Source organism: Phytophthora ramorum (assembly GCF_020800215.1).
Source record: "Phytophthora ramorum isolate Pr-102 chromosome Unknown Phyram_PR-102_s0027, whole genome shotgun sequence".
NCBI classification, from domain to species: domain Eukaryota; phylum Oomycota; class Peronosporomycetes; order Peronosporales; family Peronosporaceae; genus Phytophthora; species Phytophthora ramorum.
In genome coordinates, this window is record NW_027150673.1 from 1 (window position 1) to 20,059 (window position 20,059).

General features: G+C 54.6%; 2 protein-coding genes across 2 annotated transcripts; one reads left to right on the forward strand and one right to left on the reverse strand.

Moving 5' to 3' along the window:
* Positions 1-15,050: 15,050 nt before the first annotated feature.
* KRP23_15242 (uncharacterized protein) lies at positions 15,051-16,757 on the reverse strand (the record flags this gene model as incomplete). Its single annotated transcript, XM_067886159.1, has 1 exon — positions 15,051-16,757. One exon carries the CDS (start codon positions 16,755-16,757, stop codon positions 15,051-15,053), a length of 1,707 nt encoding a protein of 568 aa, XP_067736650.1.
* Positions 16,758-17,484: 727 nt separating this feature from the next.
* Positions 17,485-19,197, forward strand: KRP23_15243 (uncharacterized protein; the record flags this gene model as incomplete). The annotated part of the gene is made up of 2 exons (XM_067886160.1): positions 17,485-17,986; positions 18,074-19,197. 2 exons carry the CDS (start codon positions 17,485-17,487, stop codon positions 19,195-19,197), a joined length of 1,626 nt encoding a protein of 541 aa, XP_067736651.1.
* Between the last annotated feature and the right edge of the window lie 862 nt (positions 19,198-20,059).

The window sequence follows — 20,059 nt, forward strand, 5'->3', positions numbered from 1 at the left end:
CCCAGATCATTGTGTACCTCGTGTCTCCCCTCTCCAACCTTCAGCAGGTACTCGGAAAACGCAGCCATTTCTGCAGCACTATCGGACGTGGCAGCCGTGCGAACACGCATGTTCTCTGTCAGACGCACCTTCTGGAAAAGTGGCCACAGTTCGGATGACTTCAGGCATGCGTCGATTGTCTCTGTCGCCGAGCCGCCCTTCACCACCGGGAGAATTTGCCTGGAATCTCTCTGAAACTCGACCACGTATGGGAATGAAAAGAAACGTTGTTGAAAGGCGGTTTATTTTGTCCAATCAGCAGCGATTTCATTCGGCTAGTTCCGATGTGGTGTAGTCCACTCTACGCATTATAATAGCCAATCGCGCAGAGGCTCCACTAAATAGCCAATGAGAGGGCTCGAATTATAGTATTGGCGAATGGGAGGGCCGCCTTCGCTGCGCTCGGCAGCTATTTATAGCCAACGGAAAGTCCGGATTTGCGTTACGCTCGAGGTGCGTACGGAATGACGGACAGACGGACGGACGGACGGACGGACGGACAGGTTACTCTGTTACTTGTAGGGGACTAGCCGAGCGCCGCCCGCGTTGCGGGCGGTGGGTGCATGGTTGGTTGGTGCCCGTTCGCTCGCTCATCCAGCTCGCTTCACTACTATTTTTACTATGAAAGGCTTATATTTTATATCGATATGTTTTATTATTGACTTGTACCACAACCCTAAGCCCGCTACGGCTCGCAAGCTTCGCCTCCGCTTGTCTACCATGCACTGCTTGGTCCTGGGTTTTCACCCGCGTGCTTCGCACACGGACTTCAAACCGCAGGCGTACTCGCTGCGCTCGTCTCACGTGGTTCTAGTGTGTACGAACCCTAAGCCTGCTACGGCTCGCAAGCTTCGCCTCCGCTTGTCTAGCATGCACTGCTTGGTCCTGGGTTTTCACCCGCGTGCTTCGCACACGGACTTCAAACCACAGGCGTACTCGCTGCGCTCGTTTCACGTGGTTCCCGTGTGTACGAACCCTAAGCCCGCTACGGCTCGCAAGCTTCGCCTCCGCTTGTCTAGCATGCACTGCTTGGTCCTGGGTTTTCACCCGCGTGCTTCGCACACGGACTTCAAACCACAGGCGTACTCGCTGCGCTCGAGGGGGAATGGTGACTCTCAACAATTACCGCTATGCAAAGTGACAAATGTATTCCTTTCGTAAAATATGCATTCACACGAAGTCACTGCCTACGCCCTCTCGAACAGCTGTCGGTACACTATATTCGCCGTGTACACTCCGTCTTCTTCCTCCCGCTCTGGATACTCGACCAACGCCTTGAATCTCGACCTCGACGTAACCCTTGACATGGCCACATACAGCTGACCGTGGGAAAAGCAAGGAGTCGCCAAGTACAGTCCCAGGTACTGCACCGTTTGTCCCTGCGCCTTGTTGATCGTCATGGCAAAGGCAGTCTGGATAGGAAACTGCCTGCGTCTCAGTCGAAATGGGAAATCGCGGATGTCGCCATCGCTGATGAACACGATGCGCGGGATCAACACATGCTGGCCTTGCCTGTCGCCGGCCATGATGGTGGCATGGATGACATGATCTTTGAGTTCGACGATTCGCAGGCGTGTTCCGTTGCACAACCCCAGGTCGGGATTTAAGTTCCGCATCATGATGATCGGCATCCCCTTCTTGAGTTTCAGCTTGTGGGGTGGGATGCCACTGATGTTCAGGGAGTCGAGCACCTCCTGCTCGAATAAGTTCCCGTCCTCGTCATCCTCCACTGAGTCCGTGGACACATATTCTCGAGCTGGTCCCGTCATGCGATCCGCTACGGCTTCGTTGATACGATGGACTATCGCGTTCGTGGTGGTGAGGATGGTGCGACTCGCAAAGTACTCGTCCGTTGCGACTTCCGAATTGTTGATGTCGGCGTACATCTCGTCGATCATGCGCCGCATACCTCGCGGAATAGCTCCCGGTCGGATCTTCTCGTCATCATCTGGATCACCGACGGGTTGTCGATGAGCATGTCACGTGGAATCTTGATGTAGTCATTTCCCAGATCATTGTGTACCTCGTGTCTCCCCTCTCCAACCTTCAACAGGTACTCGGAAAACGCAGCCATTTCTGCAGCACTATCGGACGTGGCAGCCGTGCGAACACGCATGTTCTCTGTCAGACGCACCTTCTGGAAAAGTGGCCACCGTTCGGATGACTTCAGGCATGCGTCGATTGTCTCTGTAGCCGATCCGCCCTTCACCACCTGCAGAATTTGCCTGGAATCTCCCTGAAACTCGACCACGTATGGGAATGAAAAGAAACGTTGTTAAAGGCGGTTTATTTTGTCCAATCAGCATCAGTGATTTTATTCGGCTACTTCCGATGTGGTGTAGTCCACACTACGCATTATAACAGCCAATCGCGCAGAGTCTCCACTATATAGCCAATGAGAGGGCTCGAATTATAGTATTGGCGAATGGGAGGGCCGCCTTCGCTGCGCTCGGCAGCTATTTATAGCCAACGGAAAGTCCGGATTTGCGTTACCCTCGAGGTGCGTACGGAATGACGGACGGACGGACAGGTTACTCTGTTACTTGTAGGGGACTAGCCGAGCGCCGCCCGCGTTGCGGGCGGTGGGTGCATGGTTGGTTGGTGCCCGTTCGCTCGCTCATCCAGCTCGCTTCACTACTATTTTTACTATGACAGGGTTATGTTTTATATCAGTATATTTTACAGTAGACTTGTATCAAAACCCTAAGCCCGCTACAGCTCGCAAGCTTCGCCTTCGCTTGTCTACCATGCACTGTTTGGTCCTGGGTTTTCACCCGCGTGCTTCGCACACGGACTTCAAACCGCAGGCGTACTCGCTGCGCTCGTCTCACGTGGTTCCCGTGTGTACGAACCCTAAGCCCGCTACGGCTCGCAAGCTTCGCCTCCGCTTGTCTAGCATGCACTGCTTGGTCCTGGGTTTTCACCCGCGTGCTTCGCACACGGACTTCAAACCGCAGGCGTACTCGCTGCGCTCGTCTCACGTGGTTCCCGTGTGTACGAACCCTAAGTCCGCTACGGCTCGCAAGCTTCGCCTCCGCTTGTCTAGCATGCACTGCTTGGTCCTGGGTTTTCACCCGCGTGCTTCGCACACGGACTTCAAACCGCAGGCGTACTCGCTGCGCTCGTCTCACGTGGTTCCCGTGTGTACGAACCCTAAGTCCGCTACGGCTCGCAAGCTTCGCCTCCGCTTGTCTAGCATGCACTGCTTGGTCCTGGGTTTTCACCCGCGTGCTTCGCACACGGACTTCAAACCACAGGCGTACTCGCTGCGCTCGCCTCCTCAGTATGTGTCGCTGCCTACGCCCTCTCGAACAGCTGTCGGTACACTATGTTCGCCGTGTACACTCCGTCTTGTTCCTCCCGCTCTGGATACTCGACCAATGCCTTGAATCTCGACCTCGACGTAACCCTTGACATGGCCACATACAGCTGACCGTGGGAAAAGCAAGGAGTCGCCAAGTACAGTCCCAGGTACTGCACCGTTTGTCCCTGCGCCTTGTTGATCGTCATGGCAAAGGCAGTCTGGATAGGAAACTGCCTGCGTCTCAGTCAAAATGGGAAATCGCGGATGTCGCCATCGCTGATGAACACGATGCGCGGGATCAACACATGCTGGCCTTGCCTGTCGCCGGCCATGATAGTGGCGTGGATGACATGATCTTTGAGTTCGACGATTCGCAGGCGTGTTCCGTTGCACAACCCCAGGTCGGGATTTAAGTTCCGCATCATGATGATCGGCATCCCCTTCTTGAGTTTCAGCTTGTGGGGTGGGATGCCACTGATGTTCAGGGAGTTGAGCACCTCCTGCTCGAATAAGTTCCCGTCCTCGTCATCCTCCACTGAGTCCGTGGACACATATTCTCGAGCTGGTCCAGTCATGCGATCCGCTACGGCTTCGTTGATACGATGGACTATCGCGTTCGTGGTGGTGAGGATGGTGCGACTCGCAAAGTACTCGTCCGTTGCGACTTCCGAATTGTTGATGTCGGCGTACATCTCGTCGATCATGCGCCGCATACCTCGCGGAGTAGCTCCCGGTCGGATCTCCTCGTCCTCATCTGGATCACCGGCGGGGTTGTCGATGAGCATGTCACGTGGAATCTTCATGTAGTCATTTCCCAGATCATTGTGTACCTCGTGTCTCCCCTCTCCAACCTTCAGCAGGTACTCGGAAAACGCAGCCATTTCTGCAGCACTATCGGACGTGGCAGCCGTGCGAACACGCATGTTCTCTGTCAGACGCACCTTCTGGAAAAGTGGCCACAGTTCGGATGACTTCAGGCATGCGTCGATTGTCTCTGTCGCCGAGCCGCCCTTCACCACCGGGAGAATTTGCCTGGAATCTCTCTGAAACTCGACCACGTATGGGAATGAAAAGAAACGTTGTTGAAAGGCGGTTTATTTTGTCCAATCAGCAGCGATTTCATTCGGCTAGTTCCGATGTGGTGTAGTCCACTCTACGCATTATAATAGCCAATCGCGCAGAGGCTCCACTAAATAGCCAATGAGAGGGCTCGAATTATAGTATTGGCGAATGGGAGGGCCGCCTTCGCTGCGCTCGGCAGCTATTTATAGCCAACGGAAAGTCCGGATTTGCGTTACGCTCGAGGTGCGTACGGAATGACGGACAGACGGACGGACGGACGGACGGACGGACAGGTTACTCTGTTACTTGTAGGGGACTAGCCGAGCGCCGCCCGCGTTGCGGGCGGTGGGTGCATGGTTGGTTGGTGCCCGTTCGCTCGCTCATCCAGCTCGCTTCACTACTATTTTTACTATGAAAGGCTTATATTTTATATCGATATGTTTTATTATTGACTTGTACCACAACCCTAAGCCCGCTACGGCTCGCAAGCTTCGCCTCCGCTTGTCTACCATGCACTGCTTGGTCCTGGGTTTTCACCCGCGTGCTTCGCACACGGACTTCAAACCGCAGGCGTACTCGCTGCGCTCGTCTCACGTGGTTCTAGTGTGTACGAACCCTAAGCCTGCTACGGCTCGCAAGCTTCGCCTCCGCTTGTCTAGCATGCACTGCTTGGTCCTGGGTTTTCACCCGCGTGCTTCGCACACGGACTTCAAACCACAGGCGTACTCGCTGCGCTCGTTTCACGTGGTTCCCGTGTGTACGAACCCTAAGCCCGCTACGGCTCGCAAGCTTCGCCTCCGCTTGTCTAGCATGCACTGCTTGGTCCTGGGTTTTCACCCGCGTGCTTCGCACACGGACTTCAAACCACAGGCGTACTCGCTGCGCTCGAGGGGGAATGGTGACTCTCAACAATTACCGCTATGCAAAGTGACAAATGTATTCCTTTCGTAAAATATGCATTCACACGAAGTCACTGCCTACGCCCTCTCGAACAGCTGTCGGTACACTATATTCGCCGTGTACACTCCGTCTTCTTCCTCCCGCTCTGGATACTCGACCAACGCCTTGAATCTCGACCTCGACGTAACCCTTGACATGGCCACATACAGCTGACCGTGGGAAAAGCAAGGAGTCGCCAAGTACAGTCCCAGGTACTGCACCGTTTGTCCCTGCGCCTTGTTGATCGTCATGGCAAAGGCAGTCTGGATAGGAAACTGCCTGCGTCTCAGTCGAAATGGGAAATCGCGGATGTCGCCATCGCTGATGAACACGATGCGCGGGATCAACACATGCTGGCCTTGCCTGTCGCCGGCCATGATGGTGGCATGGATGACATGATCTTTGAGTTCGACGATTCGCAGGCGTGTTCCGTTGCACAACCCCAGGTCGGGATTTAAGTTCCGCATCATGATGATCGGCATCCCCTTCTTGAGTTTCAGCTTGTGGGGTGGGATGCCACTGATGTTCAGGGAGTCGAGCACCTCCTGCTCGAATAAGTTCCCGTCCTCGTCATCCTCCACTGAGTCCGTGGACACATATTCTCGAGCTGGTCCCGTCATGCGATCCGCTACGGCTTCGTTGATACGATGGACTATCGCGTTCGTGGTGGTGAGGATGGTGCGACTCGCAAAGTACTCGTCCGTTGCGACTTCCGAATTGTTGATGTCGGCGTACATCTCGTCGATCATGCGCCGCATACCTCGCGGAATAGCTCCCGGTCGGATCTTCTCGTCATCATCTGGATCACCGACGGGTTGTCGATGAGCATGTCACGTGGAATCTTGATGTAGTCATTTCCCAGATCATTGTGTACCTCGTGTCTCCCCTCTCCAACCTTCAACAGGTACTCGGAAAACGCAGCCATTTCTGCAGCACTATCGGACGTGGCAGCCGTGCGAACACGCATGTTCTCTGTCAGACGCACCTTCTGGAAAAGTGGCCACCGTTCGGATGACTTCAGGCATGCGTCGATTGTCTCTGTAGCCGATCCGCCCTTCACCACCTGCAGAATTTGCCTGGAATCTCCCTGAAACTCGACCACGTATGGGAATGAAAAGAAACGTTGTTAAAGGCGGTTTATTTTGTCCAATCAGCATCAGTGATTTTATTCGGCTACTTCCGATGTGGTGTAGTCCACACTACGCATTATAACAGCCAATCGCGCAGAGTCTCCACTATATAGCCAATGAGAGGGCTCGAATTATAGTATTGGCGAATGGGAGGGCCGCCTTCGCTGCGCTCGGCAGCTATTTATAGCCAACGGAAAGTCCGGATTTGCGTTACCCTCGAGGTGCGTACGGAATGACGGACAGACGGACAGGTTACTCTGTTACTTGTAGGAGACTAGCCGAGCGCCGCCCGCGTTGCGGGCGGTGGGTGCATGGTTGGTTGGTGCCCGTTCGCTCGCTCATCCAGCTCGCTTCACTACTATTTTTACTATGAAAGGCTTATATTTTATATCGATATGTTTTATTATTGACTTGTACCACAACCCTAAGCCCGCTACGGCTCGCAAGCTTCGCCTCCGCTTGTCTACCATGCACTGCTTGGTCCTGGGTTTTCACCCGCGTGCTTCGCACACGGACTTCAAACCGCAGGCGTACTCGCTGCGCTCGTCTCACGTGGTTCTAGTGTGTACGAACCCTAAGCCTGCTACGGCTCGCAAGCTTCGCCTCCGCTTGTCTAGCATGCACTGCTTGGTCCTGGGTTTTCACCCGCGTGCTTCGCACACGGACTTCAAACCACAGGCGTACTCGCTGCGCTCGTTTCACGTGGTTCCCGTGTGTACGAACCCTAAGCCCGCTACGGCTCGCAAGCTTCGCCTCCGCTTGTCTAGCATGCACTGCTTGGTCCTGGGTTTTCACCCGCGTGCTTCGCACACGGACTTCAAACCACAGGCGTACTCGCTGCGCTCGAGGGGGAATGGTGACTCTCAACAATTACCGCTATGCAAAGTGACAAATGTATTCCTTTCGTAAAATATGCATTCACACGAAGTCACTGCCTACGCCCTCTCGAACAGCTGTCGGTACACTATATTCGCCGTGTACACTCCGTCTTCTTCCTCCCGCTCTGGATACTCGACCAACGCCTTGAATCTCGACCTCGACGTAACCCTTGACATGGCCACATACAGCTGACCGTGGGAAAAGCAAGGAGTCGCCAAGTACAGTCCCAGGTACTGCACCGTTTGTCCCTGCGCCTTGTTGATCGTCATGGCAAAGGCAGTCTGGATAGGAAACTGCCTGCGTCTCAGTCGAAATGGGAAATCGCGGATGTCGCCATCGCTGATGAACACGATGCGCGGGATCAACACATGCTGGCCTTGCCTGTCGCCGGCCATGATGGTGGCATGGATGACATGATCTTTGAGTTCGACGATTCGCAGGCGTGTTCCGTTGCACAACCCCAGGTCGGGATTTAAGTTCCGCATCATGATGATCGGCATCCCCTTCTTGAGTTTCAGCTTGTGGGGTGGGATGCCACTGATGTTCAGGGAGTCGAGCACCTCCTGCTCGAATAAGTTCCCGTCCTCGTCATCCTCCACTGAGTCCGTGGACACATATTCTCGAGCTGGTCCCGTCATGCGATCCGCTACGGCTTCGTTGATACGATGGACTATCGCGTTCGTGGTGGTGAGGATGGTGCGACTCGCAAAGTACTCGTCCGTTGCGACTTCCGAATTGTTGATGTCGGCGTACATCTCGTCGATCATGCGCCGCATACCTCGCGGAATAGCTCCCGGTCGGATCTCCTCGTCCTCATCTGGATCACCGGCGGGGTTGTCGATGAGCATGTCACGTGGAATCTTCATGTAGTCATTTCCCAGATCATTGTGTACCTCGTGTCTCCCCTCTCCAACCTTCAGCAGGTACTCGGAAAACGCAGCCATTTCTGCAGCACTATCGGACGTGGCAGCCGTGCGAACACGCATGTTCTCTGTCAGACGCACCTTCTGGAAAAGTGGCCACAGTTCGGATGACTTCAGGCATGCGTCGATTGTCTCTGTCGCCGAGCCGCCCTTCACCACCGGGAGAATTTGCCTGGAATCTCTCTGAAACTCGACCACGTATGGGAATGAAAAGAAACGTTGTTGAAAGGCGGTTTATTTTGTCCAATCAGCAGCGATTTCATTCGGCTAGTTCCGATGTGGTGTAGTCCACTCTACGCATTATAATAGCCAATCGCGCAGAGGCTCCACTAAATAGCCAATGAGAGGGCTCGAATTATAGTATTGGCGAATGGGAGGGCCGCCTTCGCTGCGCTCGGCAGCTATTTATAGCCAACGGAAAGTCCGGATTTGCGTTACGCTCGAGGTGCGTACGGAATGACGGACAGACGGACGGACGGACGGACGGACGGACAGGTTACTCTGTTACTTGTAGGGGACTAGCCGAGCGCCGCCCGCGTTGCGGGCGGTGGGTGCATGGTTGGTTGGTGCCCGTTCGCTCGCTCATCCAGCTCGCTTCACTACTATTTTTACTATGAAAGGCTTATATTTTATATCGATATGTTTTATTATTGACTTGTACCACAACCCTAAGCCCGCTACGGCTCGCAAGCTTCGCCTCCGCTTGTCTACCATGCACTGCTTGGTCCTGGGTTTTCACCCGCGTGCTTCGCACACGGACTTCAAACCGCAGGCGTACTCGCTGCGCTCGTCTCACGTGGTTCTAGTGTGTACGAACCCTAAGCCTGCTACGGCTCGCAAGCTTCGCCTCCGCTTGTCTAGCATGCACTGCTTGGTCCTGGGTTTTCACCCGCGTGCTTCGCACACGGACTTCAAACCACAGGCGTACTCGCTGCGCTCGTTTCACGTGGTTCCCGTGTGTACGAACCCTAAGCCCGCTACGGCTCGCAAGCTTCGCCTCCGCTTGTCTAGCATGCACTGCTTGGTCCTGGGTTTTCACCCGCGTGCTTCGCACACGGACTTCAAACCACAGGCGTACTCGCTGCGCTCGAGGGGGAATGGTGACTCTCAACAATTACCGCTATGCAAAGTGACAAATGTATTCCTTTCGTAAAATATGCATTCACACGAAGTCACTGCCTACGCCCTCTCGAACAGCTGTCGGTACACTATATTCGCCGTGTACACTCCGTCTTCTTCCTCCCGCTCTGGATACTCGACCAACGCCTTGAATCTCGACCTCGACGTAACCCTTGACATGGCCACATACAGCTGACCGTGGGAAAAGCAAGGAGTCGCCAAGTACAGTCCCAGGTACTGCACCGTTTGTCCCTGCGCCTTGTTGATCGTCATGGCAAAGGCAGTCTGGATAGGAAACTGCCTGCGTCTCAGTCGAAATGGGAAATCGCGGATGTCGCCATCGCTGATGAACACGATGCGCGGGATCAACACATGCTGGCCTTGCCTGTCGCCGGCCATGATGGTGGCATGGATGACATGATCTTTGAGTTCGACGATTCGCAGGCGTGTTCCGTTGCACAACCCCAGGTCGGGATTTAAGTTCCGCATCATGATGATCGGCATCCCCTTCTTGAGTTTCAGCTTGTGGGGTGGGATGCCACTGATGTTCAGGGAGTCGAGCACCTCCTGCTCGAATAAGTTCCCGTCCTCGTCATCCTCCACTGAGTCCGTGGACACATATTCTCGAGCTGGTCCCGTCATGCGATCCGCTACGGCTTCGTTGATACGATGGACTATCGCGTTCGTGGTGGTGAGGATGGTGCGACTCGCAAAGTACTCGTCCGTTGCGACTTCCGAATTGTTGATGTCGGCGTACATCTCGTCGATCATGCGCCGCATACCTCGCGGAATAGCTCCCGGTCGGATCTCCTCGTCCTCATCTGGATCACCGGCGGGGTTGTCGATGAGCATGTCACGTGGAATCTTCATGTAGTCATTTCCCAGATCATTGTGTACCTCGTGTCTCCCCTCTCCAACCTTCAGCAGGTACTCGGAAAACGCAGCCATTTCTGCAGCACTATCGGACGTGGCAGCCGTGCGAACACGCATGTTCTCTGTCAGACGCACCTTCTGGAAAAGTGGCCACAGTTCGGATGACTTCAGGCATGCGTCGATTGTCTCTGTCGCCGAGCCGCCCTTCACCACCGGGAGAATTTGCCTGGAATCTCTCTGAAACTCGACCACGTATGGGAATGAAAAGAAACGTTGTTGAAAGGCGGTTTATTTTGTCCAATCAGCAGCGATTTCATTCGGCTAGTTCCGATGTGGTGTAGTCCACTCTACGCATTATAATAGCCAATCGCGCAGAGGCTCCACTAAATAGCCAATGAGAGGGCTCGAATTATAGTATTGGCGAATGGGAGGGCCGCCTTCGCTGCGCTCGGCAGCTATTTATAGCCAACGGAAAGTCCGGATTTGCGTTACGCTCGAGGTGCGTACGGAATGACGGACAGACGGACGGACGGACGGACGGACGGACAGGTTACTCTGTTACTTGTAGGGGACTAGCCGAGCGCCGCCCGCGTTGCGGGCGGTGGGTGCATGGTTGGTTGGTGCCCGTTCGCTCGCTCATCCAGCTCGCTTCACTACTATTTTTACTATGAAAGGCTTATATTTTATATCGATATGTTTTATTATTGACTTGTACCACAACCCTAAGCCCGCTACGGCTCGCAAGCTTCGCCTCCGCTTGTCTACCATGCACTGCTTGGTCCTGGGTTTTCACCCGCGTGCTTCGCACACGGACTTCAAACCGCAGGCGTACTCGCTGCGCTCGTCTCACGTGGTTCTAGTGTGTACGAACCCTAAGCCTGCTACGGCTCGCAAGCTTCGCCTCCGCTTGTCTAGCATGCACTGCTTGGTCCTGGGTTTTCACCCGCGTGCTTCGCACACGGACTTCAAACCACAGGCGTACTCGCTGCGCTCGTTTCACGTGGTTCCCGTGTGTACGAACCCTAAGCCCGCTACGGCTCGCAAGCTTCGCCTCCGCTTGTCTAGCATGCACTGCTTGGTCCTGGGTTTTCACCCGCGTGCTTCGCACACGGACTTCAAACCACAGGCGTACTCGCTGCGCTCGAGGGGGAATGGTGACTCTCAACAATTACCGCTATGCAAAGTGACAAATGTATTCCTTTCGTAAAATATGCATTCACACGAAGTCACTGCCTACGCCCTCTCGAACAGCTGTCGGTACACTATATTCGCCGTGTACACTCCGTCTTCTTCCTCCCGCTCTGGATACTCGACCAACGCCTTGAATCTCGACCTCGACGTAACCCTTGACATGGCCACATACAGCTGACCGTGGGAAAAGCAAGGAGTCGCCAAGTACAGTCCCAGGTACTGCACCGTTTGTCCCTGCGCCTTGTTGATCGTCATGGCAAAGGCAGTCTGGATAGGAAACTGCCTGCGTCTCAGTCGAAATGGGAAATCGCGGATGTCGCCATCGCTGATGAACACGATGCGCGGGATCAACACATGCTGGCCTTGCCTGTCGCCGGCCATGATGGTGGCATGGATGACATGATCTTTGAGTTCGACGATTCGCAGGCGTGTTCCGTTGCACAACCCCAGGTCGGGATTTAAGTTCCGCATCATGATGATCGGCATCCCCTTCTTGAGTTTCAGCTTGTGGGGTGGGATGCCACTGATGTTCAGGGAGTCGAGCACCTCCTGCTCGAATAAGTTCCCGTCCTCGTCATCCTCCACTGAGTCCGTGGACACATATTCTCGAGCTGGTCCCGTCATGCGATCCGCTACGGCTTCGTTGATACGATGGACTATCGCGTTCGTGGTGGTGAGGATGGTGCGACTCGCAAAGTACTCGTCCGTTGCGACTTCCGAATTGTTGATGTCGGCGTACATCTCGTCGATCATGCGCCGCATACCTCGCGGAATAGCTCCCGGTCGGATCTTCTCGTCATCATCTGGATCACCGACGGGTTGTCGATGAGCATGTCACGTGGAATCTTGATGTAGTCATTTCCCAGATCATTGTGTACCTCGTGTCTCCCCTCTCCAACCTTCAACAGGTACTCGGAAAACGCAGCCATTTCTGCAGCACTATCGGACGTGGCAGCCGTGCGAACACGCATGTTCTCTGTCAGACGCACCTTCTGGAAAAGTGGCCACCGTTCGGATGACTTCAGGCATGCGTCGATTGTCTCTGTAGCCGATCCGCCCTTCACCACCTGCAGAATTTGCCTGGAATCTCCCTGAAACTCGACCACGTATGGGAATGAAAAGAAACGTTGTTAAAGGCGGTTTATTTTGTCCAATCAGCATCAGTGATTTTATTCGGCTACTTCCGATGTGGTGTAGTCCACACTACGCATTATAACAGCCAATCGCGCAGAGTCTCCACTATATAGCCAATGAGAGGGCTCGAATTATAGTATTGGCGAATGGGAGGGCCGCCTTCGCTGCGCTCGGCAGCTATTTATAGCCAACGGAAAGTCCGGATTTGCGTTACCCTCGAGGTGCGTACGGAATGACGGACAGACGGACAGGTTACTCTGTTACTTGTAGGAGACTAGCCGAGCGCCGCCCGCGTTGCGGGCGGTGGGTGCATGGTTGGTTGGTGCCCGTTCGCTCGCTCATCCAGCTCGCTTCACTACTATTTTTACTATGAAAGGCTTATATTTTATATCGATATGTTTTATTATTGACTTGTACCACAACCCTAAGCCCGCTACGGCTCGCAAGCTTCGCCTCCGCTTGTCTACCATGCACTGCTTGGTCCTGGGTTTTCACCCGCGTGCTTCGCACACGGACTTCAAACCGCAGGCGTACTCGCTGCGCTCGTCTCACGTGGTTCTAGTGTGTACGAACCCTAAGCCTGCTACGGCTCGCAAGCTTCGCCTCCGCTTGTCTAGCATGCACTGCTTGGTCCTGGGTTTTCACCCGCGTGCTTCGCACACGGACTTCAAACCACAGGCGTACTCGCTGCGCTCGTTTCACGTGGTTCCCGTGTGTACGAACCCTAAGCCCGCTACGGCTCGCAAGCTTCGCCTCCGCTTGTCTAGCATGCACTGCTTGGTCCTGGGTTTTCACCCGCGTGCTTCGCACACGGACTTCAAACCACAGGCGTACTCGCTGCGCTCGAGGGGGAATGGTGACTCTCAACAATTACCGCTATGCAAAGTGACAAATGTATTCCTTTCGTAAAATATGCATTCACACGAAGTCACTGCCTACGCCCTCTCGAACAGCTGTCGGTACACTATATTCGCCGTGTACACTCCGTCTTCTTCCTCCCGCTCTGGATACTCGACCAACGCCTTGAATCTCGACCTCGACGTAACCCTTGACATGGCCACATACAGCTGACCGTGGGAAAAGCAAGGAGTCGCCAAGTACAGTCCCAGGTACTGCACCGTTTGTCCCTGCGCCTTGTTGATCGTCATGGCAAAGGCAGTCTGGATAGGAAACTGCCTGCGTCTCAGTCGAAATGGGAAATCGCGGATGTCGCCATCGCTGATGAACACGATGCGCGGGATCAACACATGCTGGCCTTGCCTGTCGCCGGCCATGATGGTGGCATGGATGACATGATCTTTGAGTTCGACGATTCGCAGGCGTGTTCCGTTGCACAACCCCAGGTCGGGATTTAAGTTCCGCATCATGATGATCGGCATCCCCTTCTTGAGTTTCAGCTTGTGGGGTGGGATGCCACTGATGTTCAGGGAGTCGAGCACCTCCTGCTCGAATAAGTTCCCGTCCTCGTCATCCTCCACTGAGTCCGTGGACACATATTCTCGAGCTGGTCCCGTCATGCGATCCGCTACGGCTTCGTTGATACGATGGACTATCGCGTTCGTGGTGGTGAGGATGGTGCGACTCGCAAAGTACTCGTCCGTTGCGACTTCCGAATTGTTGATGTCGGCGTACATCTCGTCGATCATGCGCCGCATACCTCGCGGAATAGCTCCCGGTCGGATCTTCTCGTCATCATCTGGATCACCGACGGGTTGTCGATGAGCATGTCACGTGGAATCTTGATGTAGTCATTTCCCAGATCATTGTGTACCTCGTGTCTCCCCTCTCCAACCTTCAACAGGTACTCGGAAAACGCAGCCATTTCTGCAGCACTATCGGACGTGGCAGCCGTGCGAACACGCATGTTCTCTGTCAGACGCACCTTCTGGAAAAGTGGCCACCGTTCGGATGACTTCAGGCATGCGTCGATTGTCTCTGTAGCCGATCCGCCCTTCACCACCTGCAGAATTTGCCTGGAATCTCCCTGAAACTCGACCACGTATGGGAATGAAAAGAAACGTTGTTAAAGGCGGTTTATTTTGTCCAATCAGCATCAGTGATTTTATTCGGCTACTTCCGATGTGGTGTAGTCCACACTACGCATTATAACAGCCAATCGCGCAGAGTCTCCACTATATAGCCAATGAGAGGGCTCGAATTATAGTATTGGCGAATGGGAGGGCCGCCTTCGCTGCGCTCGGCAGCTATTTATAGCCAACGGAAAGTCCGGATTTGCGTTACCCTCGAGGTGCGTACGGAATGACGGACAGACGGACAGGTTACTCTGTTACTTGTAGGAGATTCACCTGTGGGGACATAACGCAGGTACCGACCGACACAGCAACACTAATTGACGCTCGGCCGAACATATACATGTACTTTGGCCAATTACAGTCGACAAAATGGCCTACCTCAACACGGGGCTCGATCTATTACTTAACTATCTCTATTCTTCGTCTACCCCGTGGTAGGTTCACCTCGAATGTACTTGCGTTCGCTGGAAATGACTTCAATGTCGTCACTTGCATTCCCATTGTCGGTAATGAACTCGACGTCGTCACTTGCATTTTCGAATACACCGGCCTGTCGCCGTGCGAGGACGCGCAAGTCCAGCATCGCGTGCTCGAAGTACTTGGTGTCCTTGTGGTATTGCCGCCGAGCGCTTTCGCCCATGGCTTTTCGCTGCTCAATGTCAATATCGTTGAGTAGGTGCTCCACCGTGCTACACAAGTCCTTGGAGCTGAAGTAGGCCACCATACCAGGCACGTTCTTGAGTCCGTGACGCTTTTTTGATTTTCCACCCAAGAAAATATTGCGGTCGTGGCCTACTCTGGTTTGCACTTTCAGGCCCATGTCGTCGCTCTCGATCAGCTCCTTCATCGGGTCCATGTCCGTCGTGATAATAACGCCACCTGATGCACGCGCCTGGTTCATGTAATGACCGTAACCTTCCATCTGACTGGGACACAGGAAGTAGGCGTTTTCAGCCACCGCCTTGGTGAATGTGCTTGCGTCCACCTCATCGGTTGTGAGCCTGATCTGACTTTTAGGAATGCGCTTCTCGTACGACCCCTTGAACATGCCGTCGTAGGCCCATTTGTGGATGTACAGATCCAACGGCGGGAAGTCGGGGCGAGACAACCAGCACTCGATCACCTGGCGCGTACCCTTCCAGTAGCTGCCACCCACCGTGTGGATGAACCGCACGTCGTTAAAGTCCTTGGGCTTGACTTCGTCTCCCAGAACACGACGCGCATAGCTCGCCTGGTCTGACGACGTGTGTTTGGTATAGATCACCTGCGTGTTGCGCTTATTGCCCTCCTGCTCGTACCATTTGTTCACCCGGTCTTCGCAGATACGCGTCTTGCAGAGTACGGCATCCACACGCCAGAAGTGGTTCTCGTCCAGCTCCCACATCTCAATGTTTGGCATAAGGTACATCTTCTTGTCCTCTGGCCACCGCGGTGAGGACGGAATGTCCTCCCAATAATGCTGGAAAAAGAGCATCGGCGTCTTCGGACACAGGTCAAAGTAATCCACCTTGCGTCCGAGCTCGGGGTCATACATCTCCTTGGTCAGCGCCCACAGCGGCAGCAGTCTCGAGTTCAGGTACTTTGTGTACGCCATGGTGTCCTCGCAGTAGCCGTTGTTCCTCACGCCCGAGGGCAGGAACAAGTCCACGTCGGGACACTGTCTCAGCTTCTGCAGCAGGTCCGGGTCGTCCTCGTGGATCAACGTGGCCAGGTTGTGCTCCTCGTCATCCTGATTGGGTCCAGGCGCTCCGAACTGCCACGACACGATCGCGTCCTTGTGCGCAATGCACGCGCCGTGCAGCAGGCTCAAGTGGAATAAGTTGTCGGGCGTCACCGGTTCGCTGGCATTTGAGGCGTTCCGGCGCTGTAGCAGCTCGTCCAACGTGACGGTTGCGGGATGCTGCTCCTGCTGGCCGCTAGAGGAGCCTGTGGGCACCGTCCGATGCTGCAGCAATTGCTGCGCGTACTCGGAGCCATTGAGCGCGGAGGTGGGCGCTGCTCGCCGCAGCTTGGGGTTGAAATCGAGCGTCGAGGCCTCGAGCGCCAGCGCCATGAGACCTGTGGCCAGCAGCAGCGCCAGGATGCCGCGGATCCACAGGTTCGTGGAGGCTGCGGGGCTGCTGGTGTTCATGCTGCCACGTAGACAGAGTGCCCGGGATGCGAGCCCGGGAAGAGGGACAGTCGATTATGGCTCTGAGACTATCGTATTTTTGGTCTCGCTGCACGGCTCCCGTGATAGAAATGATGCGCATTTTGACACAAGTTGATCCAGATAAGAATTGACCAACAAGTTGACGTGGGATCGGTATGAAGAGTACCCGGAAATGACATTGAGGAGGTGGATTCAGTACCATTTAGCGACTTTAAACTCGGGATATTTTTGGAGTGCATTGTGTGTCACACACGACGGAGACTGGCATGTTGCCTCCGCGCAGGTTCTTCTCAATGCACACCGTTCACGAGCCGCTGCTGCATGCAATGCAGAGGAAAAAGATGACCCAGTATCAGCCGATTCCGCACCCAAACGCACTTCAGAGTCCGAAATTGCCAGAGGTCGTGTCGCCATTGAGCCAGGACCCGCAGCGTTTCAGCACTAAATGCAGCATTTCAACTTGCATCTTTCGCAATGGGAGATCGCTGCAGCACGCAAGATAATGAGCGCTGCCTCCGATGCCATGAATGAGTTGAAGAAGGCAGCTCGTGCCTACGACGACAACAAAATATGCCACGAAGTGCTGAACGCCGAACAGCACCAATCTATAGTGTATCCATCTGACGCCGACCATCTGATTCCGCCTCCCATTGGTGCAAACTTGGCTCTCTCCCTGATTCCGTGACAATTCAACAAGGCAACTGCAATGGACGCCCCGCCGCGCGCACGCTCGAACAGCGTCAGCTCCACGCGCCACCGCTCGCTGCTGCTGCTGCTGGGGCTGCTCGTGGCGCTCGTGCTGGGCGCGCTGGCCTTCGAGCTGTCGTTCGTGTCCCCAGACGCCGACGTAGAGGAGTACAGAGACGTGCTACACGTGCTGGACGCCGCTGCCGCGGCAGAAGACGCGGACAAGGCGCCGACCGACGCGTTCTACCCGGACGCGGTGTTCCAGAACGACTGGAGCCAACAGATCCGGGAGCGTGATATCCTGCACGAGGCGGCGCTGCATCGCGGCTGTGTCAAGCACAAGAACAGCGTCGTCCAGTGGACGTTCGGCCAGGACGAGGTCACAGATCTCGACCAATTGGTGAACGAGAGCGACCCAGCGTTGCTGCAGAAACTGAGACAATGCCCCGATGTGGACGTGTTCCTGCCCGAAGGCTTGAGGTCCTTTGGATACTGTGAAGACGCTGCAGCGTACACCAAGTGTACGTGGAAGTTTGCTCCTACGTGATCGTTTTTTGGTTTCTGATTCGATGATCACTCTTGTTGATGACGATGGCGTTTTATTTCAGTTTTGGAGTCGAGGATGCTCCCACGGTGGGTCTTGGAGCACAAATTTGAGGACGAAACGAGGAACCGCACGGTCACGTACCACGATTTGTGTCCAAACACACCCATGATCTTCTTTAATCACTACTGGGAGGGATTACCGGATGCACCTGATTGGCCAGCAGCGAAGCCGCTGTACTTGATGCCCAACATGGAAATGTACGAGCTTGAGAGCGAGCACTACTGGAGGGCGGACGTGATTCTGTGCAAGACGGCGCTGTGTTCGAGGTACTTGAGAAAGTGGTTCAAACAGGAGGGCAACCCGAGAGGAACGAGGGTGCTGTACACGCGACACACGACGTCCAACTTGGCACTGACATTCAAGAGTCAATTGACGGCCAGCGAGGCGGAAGCGAGACCCGACAAGAACTTCTCGGACGTGTCGTTCTTGCACACAGCAGGCACGAGTATCCAGAAGGGAACACGCCAAGTGCTGGACTGCTGGTTGGCGAGGTCCGACTTGCCGCCGCTGCAACTGCACATGGCCCAGGATTTATTTGACGGCGCATTCTCAGCCAAATATGCTGCGAAGATTGAAAAGAGCAAGAACGTCTTCCTCCATACAGGGCGGCTGGATCCTGCAGCTTTCGGTCGGCTTATCACGGACGCGGCGTTCTTCATGTGTCCGAGTCTGCAGGAGGGCTATGGTCACTATATCAATCAGGCACGCTCGTCTCGAGCGCTGATTTTCACTACCGACATCGCTCCCATGAATGAACTGATCACTCCGTCGTCTGGTGCGCTGATCCGAGCTAGAGGCATCGCCCACGACGGCCAGTTCTTAGGTGGCAAGTCAAAGAAGACTCACGCATTGCGTGGTGTCCCCGGGTTTGTTGCTGACTTCAGCGGCCGCGCGGTGTGCGACGCAGTGACGGACATGCTGAAGAACACGACGCCCGAAGAGCGCGCTAAGCGTGCCGACAAGGCCCTGCAGCAGTATTACTTCGACACAGTTTTCTTCGCGCAGAAGATGCAGGAGCTTCGCGATTTCGCGCGGGCGCACAGCCACCTCGGCCGTTCCCACGGTACGCTGAGGCGGCACGAGGACGAGTCGAAATTGTCGTCCCAGTCTTCGGACCCTCAGTGAATGAAGTGAATCGTAGGGATAGCTGAGTCGCGTGATGTGGCTGACGACGTTGGTGCCTCGTCTTGAGCACTATTTGGGCACCTTGATAAATACAAGAAATACGTTTGACGCTGTCATCAAGCCCCGCACCAAGGTCTCCGATGATGGTGCAGCTCGAACAGCAAGGCATCCGGAATGTGGTTCCTCCAGTCCTGGGAAGTCATCCATACGGCGGCGCCTACGAAATTCGCGGCCATCTGCTGCTGCGTGTTCCATTGGCGTTGACCCTAATGTTGAGATGTACGAGCTGGACTACAACTACATGTGCGCAGATATGATCCTGTGCAAGACGCTGGATATCTGAGCATGTGATTCCAACAAACAGGTAATCCTTGAGTAACCTGCGTGGTGAACTCTCACCACACGCCTTCGAATTTGGCAGTGTCAGCTTAGTTCAAGTGAGGCGGAAATGCAGGAGGAGGACTTCTCTATTGGGGAGTGCTGGACTGTTGGCACTCTCACACTGAGCTTTTACCCCTTGATATCTACGTTGATCAAGGCTTGTACGGTGGTGCATTCGATTATTACACACCGAACAACGTTTGTTTTCGGACAAGCTCCGCTGCTCCTTTCACAAAATTGAGTTTGCAGAAGGTTACGGCTACTCCATCAACCAAGCACGGTTTTCAAGACTGCCTATCGGACAGACGTAGTGGTGCCCATGGATGAACTCAGCACGATTTCTCGGATAGGTTATCCACCAAGCTGCGCAATGTATCCACAGTTTGTGATAGCGGTGCGTTATATGACGCAGTGAAATATGATAATACTGGAAGGTGTACTCGTCGTGTTGATAAAGCTTTTGCAGCATTATTATTTTGAC